Genomic DNA, 18830 nt, shown 5'->3' with positions numbered 1-18830 from the left:
TTGTAATAATAACGCAGATTTGAAGTATGCACTGTATTGGTGACCAGTCTATGGTAAACAGTGTTATATGTGGCCCTTAATGAGAAAAGTTTGGACACCCCTGCTATAGGCCAATTAGGTTTGTTAAAAGTTTAAAAAATCAGATGGTAATAAAAAAAAAAAAAAAAAAAAATGCATTGTGACACAATTGCATTGTGAGGAGCTCGGTCACACGGGAGGAGCTCAGAGTAGAGCCGCTGCTCCTACACATTAAGAGGAACCAGTTGAGGTGGCTCGGGCATCTGCTCAGGATGCCTCCTGGACGCCTCCCTAGGGAGGTGTTCTGGGCATGTCCCACCGGGAGGAGGCCCCGGGGAAGACCCAGGACACGCTGGAGGGACTATGTCTCTCGGCTGGCCTGGGAACGCCTTGGGATCCCACCGGAGGAGCTGGAGGACGTGTCCGGGGTGAGGGAAGTCTGGGAGTCTCTGCTTAGACTGCAGCCCCGTGACCCGGCCCCGGATAAGCGGAAGAAAATGGATGGATGGATGGATGTGACAACTCTAATTCCACAAACTTGGAATGTTTACCCAAAGCATATACTTTTCACCAGTGACAGTCGTCTGTTGGTCACAGAACACCACCTCAAACTGTGATTTTCATGGGGCCAATGGGAGCCCGAACCGGGAAAAAAATAATGTAAAAATCTGAAAAAAAAAAACCCATCTGAAACTCAGCGTGAAAAATAGAATATATCAGGACCTGCAAAAAATGTTGTTATGGCCCATTATTTTAATAGATCCATGTTATGACCCCGCCCTAAACAGGAAGTTGGCCATGTTGAATCAAACCCAGGAATGACAAAAGCCCACACAGTTTTACTTAGGACATTTCCTCGCACAATTTTCATTGCAAGCACTTCAAATTTGGCCAAAAGACACTAAACCAGGGGTGCTCAGACTTTTTCAGTATGTGAGCTACTTTTAAAATGATCGTGTGTGAAAGATCTACCACCTAATACAAAAATGTTAAACATATTTATTTGTAAATGTATTATGAATTCTTACATGTACAATGCATTTTCATGTACCTTGCACAACGTCATGAGATAATACTGCACAACACAACTGAACTTCTTACATGTTCATAATTACTTGAATGATGATTACTGCTCTGACTGGCACTGAATGGAATCTGTGAGGGATGCATAGTTCGGGCAGTAGCTTCTGACAGCCAGCCAGGAGGAAAATTGCATTTTTCGTTTGAAAGCGATAACAGAGCTAATCATGTTGATTACGGTTTTGTCTTTTTTTTATAGCCATAAAAATCATGTTAAACAAAGTATCAGAATTTACTGCATTTTTTTCACACAACTACTTCTATTTTACACATCCATCTGTATTTTTTCTTTTACGCATCGAATAAATGACTGGAAAAATCCCCGCAGCCCCCGCGCTCTCATTCGTCACCTTCGAGGGACAACAGAGGCAGATTACTGTAATGACTGTAAAATAGGCCGTGTCTCAATTCGCCAAATGCACCTTTTGAAGGGTCAATTCAAAGTACTCTTCAAAGTGTAGTTTGAAGGTTCCGGACGAGAATCTGCCCTCCTCAGTGTAACCGCCATCTTGCTGAAGTGGGACAGGCCTACACCACGGACCGCACTTCCACCGCTGTCTTTGAGCGTACGATACGTACATTACGTACGTTATTTTTAATGATTTATTATTTAATAGAAGAAAAGTCAAGATGTCATCGTCACAGCCGTTTCCTTTTTTTTTAGATTGAATATCAATAGGCAATTATAACGTTCAAGGTGATTTTTTTCTCATTTGTAGCTACTTCATAACTTTAAAATGGTTAACAAAATATACCTTGTGAAAACGTAATAACAGAGACAGAGGTAAAAATATCATTTTCACATTCATAGTCTATAAACCAGAGAACACTGATTAGTTGTACATATAGTGGGATATTGCAGTTTAACAATTCGGTATTTTGGCCAATCTACCCGTACCACCTGCCAGGGTCCATTCACCTGGAACAGTTGAAATGTTTAATTAATCAGTAAAGCTCCTCTGCACCAAGTGTGGTGTCGGTGTTTAACACAATTTTTGTTGAGAACATTAGAGCAAAAAACTTCCTTCCACCTCTTTCTAACACAGTTTAATAAAGGTAAACACAAACATTTACTACAGTTGTCCAATAAATTAAAACAAACCCACTTCTTAGCATAACGGCAGAAGTCCTCTAGTCCTCTCATTTTCCACAGTTCAAAGTGAAGGCTCTCTTGAGATGCTCCTGCTCATGTAAAGACTGCCAAAAATGGTGTCCAACTAACTACACCACTGCAAACGTGCACATCGATGAGTTCTGAATGCAGAGTGCCTATGTCCATTAATTTACGTTTTGAACATGAATAATAATATATATATATATATATATATATATATATATATATATATATAAATAATTGACTCAACAACAGGAAAGTTAACAGGAAAGTTAACAGGAAAGTTAACAGGAAAGTTAACTTTTTTCAGTGTACAGTTTTGTGACATGATTTTGTAAATGAAGAATTGTTGTGTGGGAGCATGGATGCCGTAGGCTTGTGGGCTGAGCATTGAACAGAATCTTACAGTTGTCCTTAAGGAGGGTTTGAGCAGGGCCCTGGAGAAATTGCTCAAACATGCATGGACCTTTAATGTTTGCAAATTCAAACAGTTAAAAAGTACTGCCCATAGTAAACAAGGGTCCAGTTCTCTTCTGGGCTCCAATCCTCATGCGACAGAGTGATTTAGAATGTTGTGGAGGGTCCACACTACATGACTGGAGTCTGCATGACTACAGAGACACTGTGGATCGACACTTAACATCTGACAGTCGTAAGAGTGCACACACTACACCACTCTTAACTGAAGATAACTTAACTAATAACTAACCCTACAAAAGTACAAAACCAATGTTATGGTATAATAAAGCACACTTTAATGCCTTAAGCTGATATCTTTGGGGTAGGTGGCTGCTGAATGATTTCTACAGCCTGACAAATAAGCCTAGATCACGAATAAACACATTTTACCATGTAATAAATAATGTATTTATTTGTAGTAGTCAGCATGACTGACTTGGCCAAGGGTCACATGATTCTGTTTAACCAAGGTAATCTAAAAAAGTAGAAATGCTAGCAGTAATGCTGTCTCACTCAGGATTAATAGTGGCGACAGGTGAAGAAGTTGGACACATTCTGTGTGGATTGCATCACTATAAGCATTTAGTGCATCACCTGTTGTACACACCAGTTTGAGAGCCACTGTGCCTTGCATGTTCTGAGATGCAGGTAAAATTATTATTGAAGATTTTTGTCGGAATATGGCAAGTTTATGGGTCTACACTGAAAAAGGTGCCCCATATTTTCAAAAAAAAACTTTTGTGAGCCTCGTAATTTTGGTCTTAAAATTTTAGTATTAACCTGCTTTACATGATCTTGGTTTTTTCACAATTTTATCCCTAAATCAAGATATAAAGCTTAATTACAGACCAATCCAATGCCTGGTTTTCCCAAGGTAGCTCCCGCTAGTGTTAGTAACAGGTTGATGACAGCCTCAATGGTAAGTGCTAGACAGAGGGTGTGAGAGGGAAGGGGCGCTACCTTCAACAGTCTCGCTCCTGATTGGCTCTTTGGTTCACGGTTGGATTTCCAAATATAGTCCCTGTTTGCAGATTAGCCGCTATAACTGCTAGCCTCAAGCGGCTTCATCTGGTTGCAACTGAGCGCTATGGGTACATCACACTCCCTTAGTTCTCTGTGATTATACATCATACATATCTCCCCATCTGAGAGTATCACATCATCACATTCTATAATCTGAAAACCTGAATAATCACCATTTTAGATTAACCTATTAAAGTCTTGACATCCCTGGTCACATAGCAGTCCTCAAGTCCTCATCTCTCTCAGACTAAAGATGTGCCTGTTCAGATCCTCCAGCTGCGGCCTGAGTCCAAGCAACACCAGCCTCTGCAGGGCCCGAGCATCCTGCAGTGCATCGTGGGCTGTGTAGTCCTCTCCCAACAGCCTCCTCACCAGCGCCTCCTGTCTGTAACTGCACACGCCTCTGTCACGCAGCATGTCCCGAGACAGGGCCAGACTGTCCACAGCCCCCTCCACCGTGTCCTCCAGCGCTCCCCGCAGACCACGCCCCTCCAGAGCACGCAGCAGCACGGGCACATCAAAGGCTCGGGCATTATGTCCCACCAGGAGAGGGCGCTGTGTGGGCTTTTGACACTGCAGCACAGAGAGCACACAGGACAGTGTTAAGAATATGGCGAAACTAAATGAGTAGTATTTCAAAATCATAAAATGTTACACTGTAAGCTGCTCAGTTTAAAATGTGTTGTTGAGACTGGCTTTTAAAGTTAAAGTATTAAAAACTAAAACAAAAGCATGTTTTTTCATTTTGGTTGTTATTGCACTGAAAAACATTAGTCTTTACTGTGAGTGGGCTTGCATCTCCACAAACCTGACTTCTCTTTGGCCTGCATGGCAACAATCTTCCAGTGTGGCATGAAACTCTCCTGTTCCATGGAGAATGTTCCAATGTATGGTTTAGCTTCCTATTTTTATAGAATGCACCTCCAGAAACTTAAATAATGTACCATTGACATATTGAACTATGCAACTGTAAAATTATGAAATTAAGCTTAACAGTTTACCATGCTTGAGTGTTGTCATCAATATAATTCCCAAAAATACTGAGATATTCATTTTTGTCAATGTGGCCTATGCAGAAGTATCACTTCTGATAACGAATAACACAAGCCCACATGACACTAACACTACACTACAATGGTTGCATTTCCATGGGCAGTAAAAGTAAGATAACTAGAATAATGAGATAACACAAAAACACAAAACATTAACACAAAAATTAGATCAGATTTGTGGTGTGTGTTTGCAGCACAAGACAAATCTGATCATCAAAAACACCTGGTGACATGTGTCAATGAATCAGTGAATGTGAAAGTACAATGAATTTTATAGTAAAAGCCAAAGTTAAATCTGTCAACTAGACAAAACATTGTAGGAGTGAACGTTTCGCTACTCATCCACTTCTTCAGTTCTGACAATGACAATCAATTTTAAAATAACTTTAAATCTTTAAAATTTCCCCTTTCATTTTTGTGTTTGTCACATTAATTTTCCCTTTACTTTGAATAATTGTCCTTGACAAAACCTGTACAGACATGAACAATTAGAAATAAATCAAATTACTCACATCAGAAGTGACTGTTTACATGACATTTCAATAATCTGATAACTCCAGAAATCAGATAATGATTAGATTTTAGGTGTCTTCTGCAACTTTCTTATTCTTCCCATTGACACACTCTCTGCTTGAAACACTCTTTAAACAAGAGAATGTGATTTTCAGTATTAAATGGTAGCGCTTTATTTTCTATTCCCATGTGGCCTTATATCTGTGTAATCCCTCAGTCGTCCAGGTAGGTTCCATAGTGGTCCATGGGTGTGTACTAGTCTATTAGGTCTTATACTTGTTCTGATACAGATCAAGATCATTCTAAAGGTATTCAGTTTCAACTCGGATACCCACCTCTGGTCAGTACTAAAACTACTCAGTTATTTTTACTTGGGTAATGTTTTTTAGTAAATTGTATCTTTCAGAATACTTTTCTAGCAGCTTTTACTCCTATTGAGTAATATTTTTATTGAAATCACAGTACCCTTACTTAAAAGTTACATAAACGTTTTGGTTACTCTCTCCACATTTTCACATGTTGGTGCACTCTATGGAGCGACCCCAGTGCACACTAGATTTAGCTCTGTTTACTTTACTTTTTGGTCGGCCTTGTTCACATGCACTGTGCCATCATTCACCCCAAATATGCAACATGACCCACGTGAGAGTCCAGCAGCTCATTGCCAAATGTATTTCTATGACAACGTCCTTTAAGTGGACAGAGCTCCATGAATATGTACTCACATCCTCGCTTACCCCTATACACAATGGTCTTTTCTTTCACCTGTGGCTAAATACACTGTGAGGACTGGACGATGGCAGAGGAGAAAAAGCTTTTGAACGATACACAGACAGAGGAAGGCTCACCTGCGCAGTGGCAGGCTCATCTGCGCAGACAGAGGCAGGCTCACCTGCACAGTGGCAGGAGACAGTCACTGACATTAAGTTAATACAAATTGCCTCCTCAGACAAACGTCTGCAGTGTCCATTCATACAAATACATGTGATCAGCTTTTTTGCCCAATTCCAAGCACTTTTACTCTCACTGTGAACTTGGCTGATCAGCCTGAGATCCAGGTCGGCCGCGTTCACACCGCACTCACCCTGCTCCAGAGTGAGAGTGGAGCCCCTCTGAGACATCCTGTTTCAAGCGCTCTCTGATTGGCTGAATACTGTGGTGCAGAATACAACTGTTGGGTTCACACCAGCCCAAGCGCACTGCTCTGGGAGCGAATGCTCTTTTACATCGACCTAACTAGTGGCAGTGTGAAAACGATCTTAATCTACAAAGCTTTAAGTGGACAATATGCAATGATTTGAACATTTGTGTTTCTTCTCCTTCAGATTGAATTTAGTTTGTTTCACTTTTGTGTCCATCCTATGAAAATACAGAATGCATGCCAATTATTTAATGTTTTGTCCTTCAAATTATAAATCAGATGTTACGTCCCGACAGTTACTCTTCAAATTACTGTACTCTTACTTTAGTAGTTTTCCAAAATACTTTTTTACTCTTACTTCAGTCATTTCTTGGAGCACTACTTTGTACTTAGCTATAATAATAATAATAATAATAATAATAATAATAATAATAATAATAATAATGCAACGTTACTCTTACTTGAGAAATTTCTTTTGCTACTCAACCCACCACTGTTACCAATTAGTATTTGATTTTCAATACTTTTGACAACCCTTGTCCAGACCATTTCCTATTCGTCCCAGCCCAGAGTGAGAGGAGCAGACGAGTACCATGTATAGGAAGGAGAGGAATGCGAGGAGTGCCTCAGTCGGGGGAGTACAGAGCACGGGCCTCTTGTGCAGGTAGAGTCTGTGCTTGTGGACTGAGAGCCCCGTGGCCCTCATGGCCCCCCAGTCCATGCGGCCCTGTGGAAGTACGTACAGGTTCAGGGAGTGGGAGGAGCTAACGGCCGCCAGCTGCACGATCTCACTGTCCCGACCTGGAACACCACAGCACACAGGGAATACAGCGTGACAAACAGGTTGATATTCATTTATGCAATTCTATTTTGGAATTGCTTTGTTAAATATTATAACTATAATCTAACAGAATTGTAACATTTGTGAAAATAAACAACTTAAATTCAGTTTTAGTTGTGAAGGGCCTGTACCTGATCGTTTTTGTTGCATTTGAGAAAAATGTAAGAAGTGACTGGTTAGCATGCTCTGCTTCCATTTTTCATGTTTTATTTTATTTTATTATTTTTTTAAGCTCTTGTTTACAGTTTTTGTTTGTTGGCAAAGTCTATTAAACAAAAGTGTGAGCAATGCCTGAGTCATTAGACATGTTTTGGCTTTTGTTATGGCCCGAGCACGAATGTGCGAGAGCCCTATTGTATTTGTACAATTTTAAAGAAAATCACAAAGCTCATGCAGTAAACAATAATATATAGACAGTTAAGTGGCCTGGGAAAATAGAGTCCAGTGAGCTCTAATTTTGAGTGAAGACCCCAAGAAAAAATTCTGAAAGACGGCACCTCCTCAGAAATCAATTTACATTGCACCAATAGGAGCCCGGCCCAGAAAAATGTCATTGTAGACAAATGAAACTTAGCATAAAAAATAAGTCAAGTCAGGACATGTAAAAAATGATATCATGGCCCCGCCCTAAACCCTACAGGAAGTCAGCCATATTGGATCAAAATCACTCATCATAATCAAAATAACCTTTTCAAATCTCCAACAGTTTTCACCCAAAAAAAAAATGCTCATAAACTCTTGAAAATTGGCACGAACTTAGAGATCGACTCAAATGTAAGTGACATGACGTCGCCAAGAATCTACGTTGCAGGATGGCTTAGTGGCACCTTCTGGAAAATTAATACATTAGGAGATAGTTAAAAAAGTATATTATGGCCCTGCTCTAAACACACAGGACATTGGCCATATTGGCTCAAACTTGAGACGTCTAAAACCTAGACCTCGTACTTGTCTTAGGGTTTTGATTTGACAGACTCCAAACTGAGGCAGCGTCATCAGGACATATCTGAGGTCAGAAATTGTTAAAAGAATTGATATAGTATATATACACAAGTCTCAGGGTGTGGTCATGATGAGCCATTTTGAAGACTTAAAAATCCCTGTAACTTTTGCAAAAATAGGCAGATCTGGACAAACCCAATATAGCGTTTTCATGAACTGGACACAATATGTGAATTAAACTTGTATCTTTACAAATGTCACTCCAGCACCCCCCGCAAAGGTAAAATGGGGCAGAAAAATGTCATAGTAAAAAATTTAGTAGACAGACAGTCTTAACGAAAAAGCCATTTTTGAAAGCTTAAAAATCCCTGTAACTCTTACAAAAATGGTCAGATGGAGTCAATGTAGCATTTGTGTGTATTGATGAGTTACATATGTGAATTAAACTTGTATCTTTAAAAGTGGGTCTCCAGCGCCCCCAGTAAATTTAAAATGGCACAGAGGAATTTTGTTTGTTGAAGACAAATACAATTTGGTACACAGACCCTTGATATCATTCTGAACAAAAATGCCAATGAAGACCATGCGCTATCTACATCCACATTAGCATGGCCATGCCTCAAAAAAGTCAATGGGAAGTGGAAAAAAAGTGTGTCGTAATCAAATGAAATTTGGAGTGGTCCCCATAGAATTTTTTGCTCAGGGTAACATAGAGGGTTACCCTATTTCCAATGTGAAGGCGTACATTTTGAATCAAAATATGCAGATGGTTGAAATCTAGGCCTTGTACTTTAACAAACTTGTCTTAGGGTTTTTAAACAACCTACTGAAAACTAAGACAGCAATATCAGAACATATCTGGGATCAAAAGTTGTTAAAAGAATTTATATAAGTCTTGGGCTATGGTCATAATGAGCTCTTAACAAAGCAGGTATTTTTGAAAGCATAAAAATGTATGTAACTTTTTGCAAACATCGTGGGATTCAGGCAAACCCAATGTAGCATCTGTGTATTTTGATGAGCTGAACAAAATGAAGTGTGGATTCAAATTATATCTTCAAAAATGGCTCTCCAACATTTATCTCCAACATGACACTGGAAATATTGAATCACATGTCAAGATATGGTTGATATGCAGCTCTCCCAGTGTGGCATGCCCTTCTGCGGCCACAAGGGCTGCGAGGGCCCTTTATCACTACTTGCAGTTTTAATTAACATTATGGTTGTTAGGTAACAGTTCTGAAATTACCTCTACATAATGCAATATCTACTGTCCTCGTCCAAATCCATCAGTAAAATGACTGATCCATCAATGTTTAAAAAAAAAAAAAAAAAAAAAGTCAATAACTACCAAAATCATCAAGTATAATGATGTTAATTATGTTTAATGAAATAAGAAGTCAAACTGTCATATGCTCTTTAATGAACAGTGAAAAGGGTCTATGGTGTAATAATGTTGCCTCTGAGGTACTCACTCAGTCCAGTGGTCTCCAAGTCAAAGAACACCAGAGGAGGTCCACTCTCCAGAGCCTCTGACTGCATCTGCTCCTGTTGCCAGACACACATGTTCAGGCTAAACACATGAGCAAAGACACTACTACTCAGCATACCACCATACCATGTGCATTTGAGTCTTACTGGGCCTGAGGGTGTAAGCCTTGTTCAGGACTAAAATTAAGACTAAACCAAGACTAAACTAGGACTGCTCAAAACCAAGACTAAGGACTGGAATTTTAAACTAGCAAGCACATGTCTAAACAAGGACCAGGACCAATTAGGATGTACTACCAGATTCCCATTAAACTAAAAGTGGTGTTGAATTGATCCATCTAGCTGATTTAAAGTGGATACATGTCAGTCTACAGCACACAGTTCAGCTCCTAATAGTGGTATACAGAGGTCTACATATTTATGCATTTTTAACTTATAAAAGATTTAAAATCAGAGGAAACCGCTCTATGTGAAATTTACAAAGCCACTGACCAGTCCACACTCACACGATCAAACCTCGGAAGTATAAGAAGCTTTTACAGAGCCATGCGTCAAATCAAATGAAAGCGCCACACTTAACGTCCGCACTGTCATAAGTGCGCATGCGCTGTAGGCTCATGCGTTTGCGTCTGCTGTGGTGCTGACATCTATTGGACAAAACGGACATTACGTTTTGCTTAAAAAGTTTTTTGTATTTATTTGGAAATAATTAATTATATTTCGCTGTCTACGTTTATACATTAGCCTATATAATAATCTTAATATGTTTAGGTATGGTTAGGTAAGCCTAAGATAACGTTGTCTTATAACTGAGGCGATATCATAGGCACGTGTGGTGTGGTGCAGACCTCTGGTGGACAAAACGTGTATTACATTTGGCATCAGCCACCGCAGTACAAAACAGTTTTGTTTATTAATTTAAGAATAACTTAATACAAATTTTCATACATTTAAGGGGTATATATGGTGATGATTGCGCTTTATAAATAAATAAATAAATAAATAAATTTATATATATATATATATATATATATATATATATATATATATATATATATATATATATATATATATATATATATATATATATATATATATATATATGTCAAAGGTAGAAAAAAACACCCATATACATTTGTTTTATATATTAACTGAATTAACTGTAGGGCACAATGTAAGATCTAACAACAAACATCTTTTTACTAGTAAGCCGATAAAAACATGACAAAATTAAACCAAATAAACTGTCCAAACTTTATTTTACTTCGGTCGTCTTTGCTCCCATGATGCCCCTGTCGCGAGTCAAGCAGCAGCGCGCGCTCTCTCTGTAGCAGCAGGTGTCCTCGTGAGACGCTAACGGCGCCACTAGCTCCACAGGTACGACTCAAACACATGACATTTGCATTATGCTACGTTTATTTCTTTTAATAATTAAGTTACGGGGGTACGGTATATAGAATAGGCTATGAAATGGCTGTCAGATAATAAAACTAAGGACAAAAATAAATTAATTTTCAAATTGATTGAAAATCGCTTATCATTTAGGACTAGCCTTGGACGCTTCTGCACAGTGCTCTGTCCAGGACCAGATTTGGAATATTTTTTTTCTTGTCACATTTAACCTGGAACAGAATAGTAGAAGGCACGAGTTGATATAAAATTGTAATTCCCATAACTATACATGAACTCTTTTAGGTCCAAGTCATGAGTCCTGGAGTAGGCTACATTCGTCGTTAGCTTAATGTATTTTTTCTTAGACTTTGTAGTAAACTTTTTCAGTCTTAGATGCTTGTGGCAAAACAAATTTATGTGCAATTTTTTCTGCTTAATTTTTGATATGTATGACCACTGTTGTGGCCAGTTTTAATTTTAGTGAAATACAGAAGTGAGGGGCCACATTTATATCTATAAGATTAGGCATGTCGCGACAGTTTTTGGATCGCGACATGGATCCGACCAGGGTTTATATATGTTTATTTATATATATAATCTACAAATTTTAACAAGTTTATTTAAATAATTGATTTAACTTTATCACTAATTAAGTAGGCCATGGTGACTTTTGCCCCAGTTCTCTGCTGTCAGATTGAACATGCAGGTATGCACTTCCAGATGGGATACTTGTATTGATTATAGAGTATTTTTTAATTGTTAATATTTCTAAAGAAATGGTCAAATTTTGAACTTGATTTGAACCAGGTCTGATGTTATTTGAATACCAGCGTTGCACAAAGCTTTGATTAACCTGATTATCTTGGAAGTGGATAGAGGCAATTTGTAAGAGAGAGACCATGCCAGAAATGTTGTCACGAGCAGTTGTTGTTGTTCTGGTGCATTCCTCGAAGGAAGGAGCTCTACAGGAGGCCATGTACTCTACATTCAGTCAACTCTAAGCAGATCAGGGCACAGTGCACACACACAAACAGTCTGAACATCTGCTCCAAACCAGATGTGGGAGATATTGGAAAATCAATTTCCCATTTTATTTCATAAACCAATAACAATTTAGCTTTTTTACTGCTCATTTTGCAATTTAAAAGTAGGATTCTGAGTGCACATTGGTGTTAATTAACTTTTCTTGAACATAGACTAGTATATGACCACCTGGACAATTTAGGGATTACACAGATATAAGGCCACATTGTACGAAGATTTAATGTTGAAAATTGTATTCTATTGTCTAAAGAGTGCTTTTATTATTATTTGTGGTAATGGAATCAGGAATAGAGTTTGAAATGTTGGTATAATGACAACACTAGTGCTTTATGTAAATCACTCCAAGGAGCATTAACATTTGAGAGAAGACTGGAATCTTAAGTGATGAACTAATGGAAGAATCGCACACTTCAGAACATTTTATAAATGGCTGAACTATATAATTGAGGCCTTTAACAATTGATGATGATTTAACTTTTTTTCCTCATTTTTAATTGGTTCTTTTTGCTATATATATATATATATTTTTTTTTTTTTTTAAATAAGTGGTATTGTAAAATTTAGCATCTTCGAAACAACATCAGTTTTCTAGTAATCCACTCCAAACATCATGCTTTTCCTGACAGGATTGACTGCTGGCCTCTCCATTAAAAAGACAAGCTGATCACGGACCATTTTAAATGATTGCATCTCGATTTCATTAATATGTGATTTAATTGCACAATCCTAATGAAAACCCACTGTATAGCCATTATGTCCCCAAGTTTGGAATCCCTACTTAATCGGTCAGAATTTTCTAATCCTGTGTGTCAGATGCCCTCCCATCCTCCTGTATCCCTGTAGTGTTAGACTGAGATGGGGACAGGTCAAATGTGGAGTTGGATAAATATAGCGAGAGTATGGACCTTGTCGTTAATGGAAATGATCAAGGAAAACATTTGTGGATTTTCAATACTAGATTCTTTCCACAATAACTGCCTCTGTGCCATTTAGAAGCAACCCATACAGGTGGATTGGTTAAATGTGCTGTGCCTGAAATCTTACGGGGCCTGCTTTAAAATTGTAAACATCATTTGTAAGTTCATAAAAAAAAATTGAAACAATTTTAAAAACATGTAAAACAGAAGTAGTTCATTTTAAACCGTTTGCAGTGGATAAAAGTTATTCCTCACTTACCTTATGCATTCTGGTCATCCTAATGACCGTATTTTCTGGACTATACATTGCTCCAGAGTATAAGTTGCGCCAGCAAAAAAATGAATAATAATGGAAAAAAAAAAAAAGTTGCACTGGACTATAAGTTGCATTTTTGGGGGAAATTTATTTTACAAAATCCAAGACCAAGAACAGACATTTTATCTTTAAAGGCAAGTTATAATAATAACAATAAAATATAGAACAACAGGCTGAATATCAGTACAGCACACCAGCTTAACACATTTATATTTATTCAGCTACATGAAGCATTGACAACAAACTGAGTATGTGTCTGGTATGTTTACGCAAGATATTAACAGTTAATCAGATACGCTACGCTAATGTAACATACGCCAGCTTGTCCACAAACATGAGAGACAGGAGAGTTCTTTTCACTGATGTTTACTGTGGTCTTACTACTTCATCACAGTTCACACCATAGAACTAGAAAACACATGACATTTAACATAAGCCTTGGCTCATATTATAAATACACACAAAACTGCACATGATGCATGGAAAACATACATACCACTTTGGCCTGCAAGTAAACAAACCAGTGAACCAAAACGTTATATTTTACTTTTAAATTGTTTTTTAAATAGTGCTCTGTCGTAAGACTTCACATTAGTGTAAAAGGGTGAACTGGAAAACAGGAAGTAGTTTTTGAGACCTTAAACTAGACTTATGATAAACTAAACATTTACTAGTTATAAATGAAAATGATCACCTTTATGGACTTATAAATGAAGGGGAAATTAAATATGAAATGTATAAATGAAAATGAGTCAAATACATTTTCTACAGGCATTACAAACACACCAGTGCCCTCTATTGGACAAACAAGTGAACTGTAACATATAATCAACTGTTACATAAAACATATTCCACAATGAAGCATAGACAACAAACTGAGTAAGTGTTTAACTGTTAACATCTTACATTAACATACCAATCAGAAAACTAAAGCAAAAAAAGAAGCTAAAAAGTTTACTCTGGATCTCACTTCAAAACACTAAATCCACTGAATTCACATACAAGTCACATCACTGGACAAACTATGAAAGAAGTGAGACTTATCGTCTGGAAAATTTGCTAACAATTAGTATGCTAGCAGTGCACTTCCTGATTCTCAGACACTAAAATGCTTTATGCAGCCAGCACACCACAGATTTATTTTGACCTCAAGAGCTATTTATATAATATATCTGTACTTGGGCAAGATGAATTGTGTACAGGCACTTTCGTTTATGCCTCACAAATGTTCTAGTCAGCTGTTTCAAATTTGTCCAAAATTACTGTCTTATATATAGCCTTTTTATTTCCCAATTAAGATTTCATACAATTGCGTTAAAAGGTTACTCAAGTACATGTAACTGAGTACGGTGCATGTAAGTGAGTACTAGCCACCTCTGATCTTGAGCCTCATTTCCTACTCTGCAGAAGAGTTATACATTTCTTATAAGTTTGACTTGTTCTTTTGCGCTGTACTCTGAGACCGGTCTGATCACATAGCATTCACAACCCCAGTAACATCATCTCAACGTGACTAAGCTCCAACGTCACGCCTCCAGAATGATCCACACACGCCAACCACTGAGGCCTTTTGTCCTTCAGAAAGATGAAATTATTATGTAAAGTTAGACTGGTTTGAGTGAAGGCAGTTTTTGTTAGTGTACAGCTGCATAAATACTCCAGTCAGGGTAATGTATAGGGAACAATACTATGTTTGTTGCACTAGTGAGGAAATATTTGTCATTTTTGTTGCAGGTAACATTATTTGATCGTGGCCAATTTATAAGGCAGGGCATTGTATTGGACAAATGTGTTGTTATGACGGGCGTAAAAGTAACATCTGAGGGTGTTTCCTTATTCTAGATTGAGTGAAACTAGATTTGATAGTATTGACACGCACGTATACAGTACACAAAAAAGTGCTCTGAGCGGCGCACACACAGAGCAGGAGGAGGCTTGGTTTAAAGCTTGTGTAACATAGGACCTTTAATCTCAGAAACGTGTTAGAATGTTGTTTTCCTCCTCAAAAACATACCTGGAGTAGTGTTTATTTCATTCACACAGGTTTGGAAACGCTGCATTACTGGGCTGTCTTCATCTCCAAAGCTCCAAATACTCCATTCCACCTTGTGATGTCGTTAACCTTTTGGTTTTTAGAGATTGGCAATTCCAGAGCTGAAATTTTCCAAATGATTCTAGTGGAGGTGTAGGGAGTTAAAAAGCAAAACAAAAACAAACAATGCAGCACTTTCTGTATTACCACATCACAAGGTGGAACAGAGAGTTTTCTGTTTGAGAGAAGAACATATATGCAGGTTTGTGTGTTAAACATGTGTGAATGAAACAAAACAAAACTCCAGGAATGCTTAAGATGAAGATACAACATAATAACATAGATCAGTAAATTGTGTAATATTGTACCTTTTTAAGTTGTCAGGTTCTGAGCGGACGGCTTTGCAGGGCCCTTTTATTACAAATATACATGACACTGGCCCTGCTCCAGAGTGTAACAGGGGCCACTCTACTGTTTAAAGTGCTTGGACAGGCCCAAGTGTACAGCACTCTTATCGAATGCTCCTTTTAAGGTACTAACTAGAGCCAAGGTCAAAACAACCTGATGTTTTGTGGCTTTCAGTATCAGTTTGAAAAGAATGTATTAGACCAATGCTCTTATTTAAAGGTGAAGGATCTCTGTGCAATGACACACATGTGGCACACATTTCTACTACAAAGTGGTTTTAAATAAAGTCAACAAAACAGGGATTTAAATGAGTTTGATCAGAAATCTGCATTTTAATCCCTTCTCTTTATCTCTTCTGTCCATTCAGAGGAGGTGTAGAGGGAGAGCAGTAAGTGCCCATAGATACCAGGGCAGGGCTGGAGTACCGAGGTTAGGCTGATACTCATGATGACCCACTACTTATGTACTGTATGTACACATGCTGACAGTTAACACCAACTACTGCAGTATCTGACCTCTCTGCTCCTGGACATCAAAGCAGCGTTATAACTTTTTGTAATGTAGCATATAAAAAGCAGTGAGGGGATATGGAGGAGCAAAGGTGTATTGAAGACAGTACAATAAAGAACATGGATTTGTAGATATTATTATTATTATTGGGCTGCCTTTACTTGTCATGATTAAATTCTTTCTGTAATGGTCAATTTCAAAATGTGACAAGCTGCTTACATACCAGTCAGAAAATGGCCCAGTACTGACATAAACCAGTTTTGATACTTGGAAGTTTAAATGAATACTTTTCAAATGAATTGATTACATTGTATTCTGTAATCAGTCTGACTGTAAGATTGAATAATCGTGCTGAATGTCATCTAAAGAATGCTGTATATACTGTATTATTGAGTAGCCAAACCCTGTACAGGTTTGTGCTGTTGAGACATAAATTTAACATGAGTAAACAAGTGTCCTGGTGACATTGGTTTCATGGTTGCCAAGTCCACTTCTTTATAGCAAGTCTGAGGTTTTTGCTCATTTTTGTCTTGTTTGATGATTTAAAGCTGTTAGTGCATATGAGAGGTTAGACTTTGTTAACATGTTGCCTAGTCTTGTCTAGGTTTGTAGTTTTGGTGATGTCTGTCATTTTACTTTCTGGTTGGACATGGGCAGTAGATGTGACATATGTAGAGGTATCTTTCCCTAGCAACCAAGTTAACCAAGGCCAAAACCTGTCATGTATTTTTAATTGTCAAATCATGACTATTGTGTAGTTTAGGCAACACCTTTATTTAATTAAATCAGTGTGTTCCTTGTGCACAAATTATTAGTGATGGGATTTCCAGCTCTTTTATGTTATCCCAGTCTGTTGGATCTGTTCATTCCAAACAGCCGTTCAAGAAGCTGGCTTTTTTCCTTTTATTTTTTATTATATACACGACTGAGGCCAATTTGAGAACATAACAAACTAATCAGAGAGAAATGACCAAGTCTTAGATATGGTTCAGACTGAGAGTGAAAGGGCATTTACCCTTCGAAATGATCCATTGTCTAAAAATGTTTCACTCCAATAATTCATTTTTAAAATGATGTATGATGCAAATGTGTTTTTGTGCACAAAGCTCTCCCTCGTGCTGCCTTCTCTGCTTCTGTGCTGGTTTTTGTGTTGGTTCAGGGTTAATCAGTATAAAATAAAATATTCAATTCTTTTAAAAACTGAGATTTTATTCCAACAGTTCACATTAAGGAACCATTCAAAAGAGTTAATTCATTATATCACCTGGGCAAATTGTTCCGGCATTTTGGATGGCATTGATGACAGACGGATTCTCTTTTAGAACTCGGCACTACTTCCTATATTTTCCAACTTTTTTTTCTACTTTTCTTCACAAACTGCCTCCTGAAATTATGTTGAAAACTTATCTTAGGTACTAACCAAGTGAAATCATAATATGAATCTCTCAAATGCTCTTTAAATATGGGATTAAAATAGGGGTGGTCTGATATGGACACCAGTGGATACCAATATGCTGTTGTGACCAATAACAAATATTTAAATATAAAATATAATTTTTATATTTTAAAATCCATATCAAGGCCAACAGATGTATTTTAAGCTATAGTAACAAAATGTCCTATATCTGTGATCTAAAATAATTAGAAGCATGATTGTGGAAACATACAGCCATGTTTTAAGCCTAATGTCTCCATTTCCACTGTTACTCATGACTCTGTTCAAAAAGAAAAATCTGAAATATCAGCAGAATTTACAATATTGGGGAAAATCCTCTGTCATGATACAGATATTTGAACCGATGCAAAGGTGGGTAGTACTCAGTTACATTTACTCCATTACATTTACTTGAGTAACTTTTCTAAGAAATTGTACTTTTCAGAGTATTTTTCAAACGGCACGCTTTTACTCTTGAGTAATATTTTTACTGAAGTAGCAGTACTTGAGCATTTTGGTTCCTCTCCCCGCAGTGAGTAAGTTCATTGTCAGACTGCCAGTAGTTATAGTGATGCTTGGGCCAGTGTGGACCCAACAATGGCATTCTGGACCGCAGTAAAGGCCAGTCTGAGAGCACTTCAAACTGGAGATCTGGGAGTGGCTCCACCCTCATTCTGGAACGGTGCAAGTGTGAACGTGGGCAACCTGCACAGTCCACACTGACAGTAAAAGTGCTTGGAATTGGGCAAAAAAACGCTTGGATCACGTATATATTTGTATGAATGGGCACTGCAGAGGCGTCGTTTGACACGTTCTGACAAGAAAATTTTGATCAACTTAATATGAGCCACAGTCTCCTCCTGCCTCTGTGCAGGCGAGCCTCTGTATGCCTGTTGTATTCATGTGTATTCACACGTATTCAGTGAGATCTGTCTGTTTGAAGCGCATTGTCGTTGAAATAAGTTTGGCCATCAGCTGATGGGCTGACACGTGGCTCATGGTGTGTATTTGGGGAAAATGATGCACAGTGCATGTGAACAAGACCAGCGTAAAAGTGAAGTGAACAGAACTAAATGTAGTGTGCACTGGGGTTGTTCCACAG

The 18830-nt window shown here is 38.0% G+C and overlaps 1 protein-coding gene across 2 annotated transcripts; it reads right to left on the bottom strand.

Moving 5' to 3' along the window:
* Positions 1-2946: 2946 nt before the first annotated feature.
* On the bottom strand, positions 2947-10260 carry LOC117375326 (uncharacterized). Of its 2 annotated transcripts, none has more exons than XM_055223583.1 (4): positions 10181-10260; positions 9659-9731; positions 6993-7201; positions 2947-4267 (listed from the first exon to the last, which is right to left on the bottom strand). In XM_055223583.1, the coding sequence occupies exons 2-4, from the start codon at positions 9723-9725 to the stop codon at positions 3920-3922; spliced, it is 624 nt and encodes a 207-aa protein (XP_055079558.1). In that variant the 5' UTR covers positions 9726-9731; positions 10181-10260; the 3' UTR covers positions 2947-3919. The 2 variants fall into 2 exon arrangements, with proteins under 2 accessions (XP_055079558.1, XP_033827516.2); XM_033971625.2 differs by having other exon boundaries at positions 10167-10242.
* Positions 10261-18830: the final 8570 nt, after the last annotated feature.

The sequence above is a fragment of the Periophthalmus magnuspinnatus genome, chromosome 8, assembly GCF_009829125.3.
Source record: "Periophthalmus magnuspinnatus isolate fPerMag1 chromosome 8, fPerMag1.2.pri, whole genome shotgun sequence".
NCBI lineage: Eukaryota > Metazoa > Chordata > Actinopteri > Gobiiformes > Gobiidae > Periophthalmus > Periophthalmus magnuspinnatus.
This window is presented reverse-complemented; position numbering and strand designations above follow the sequence as displayed.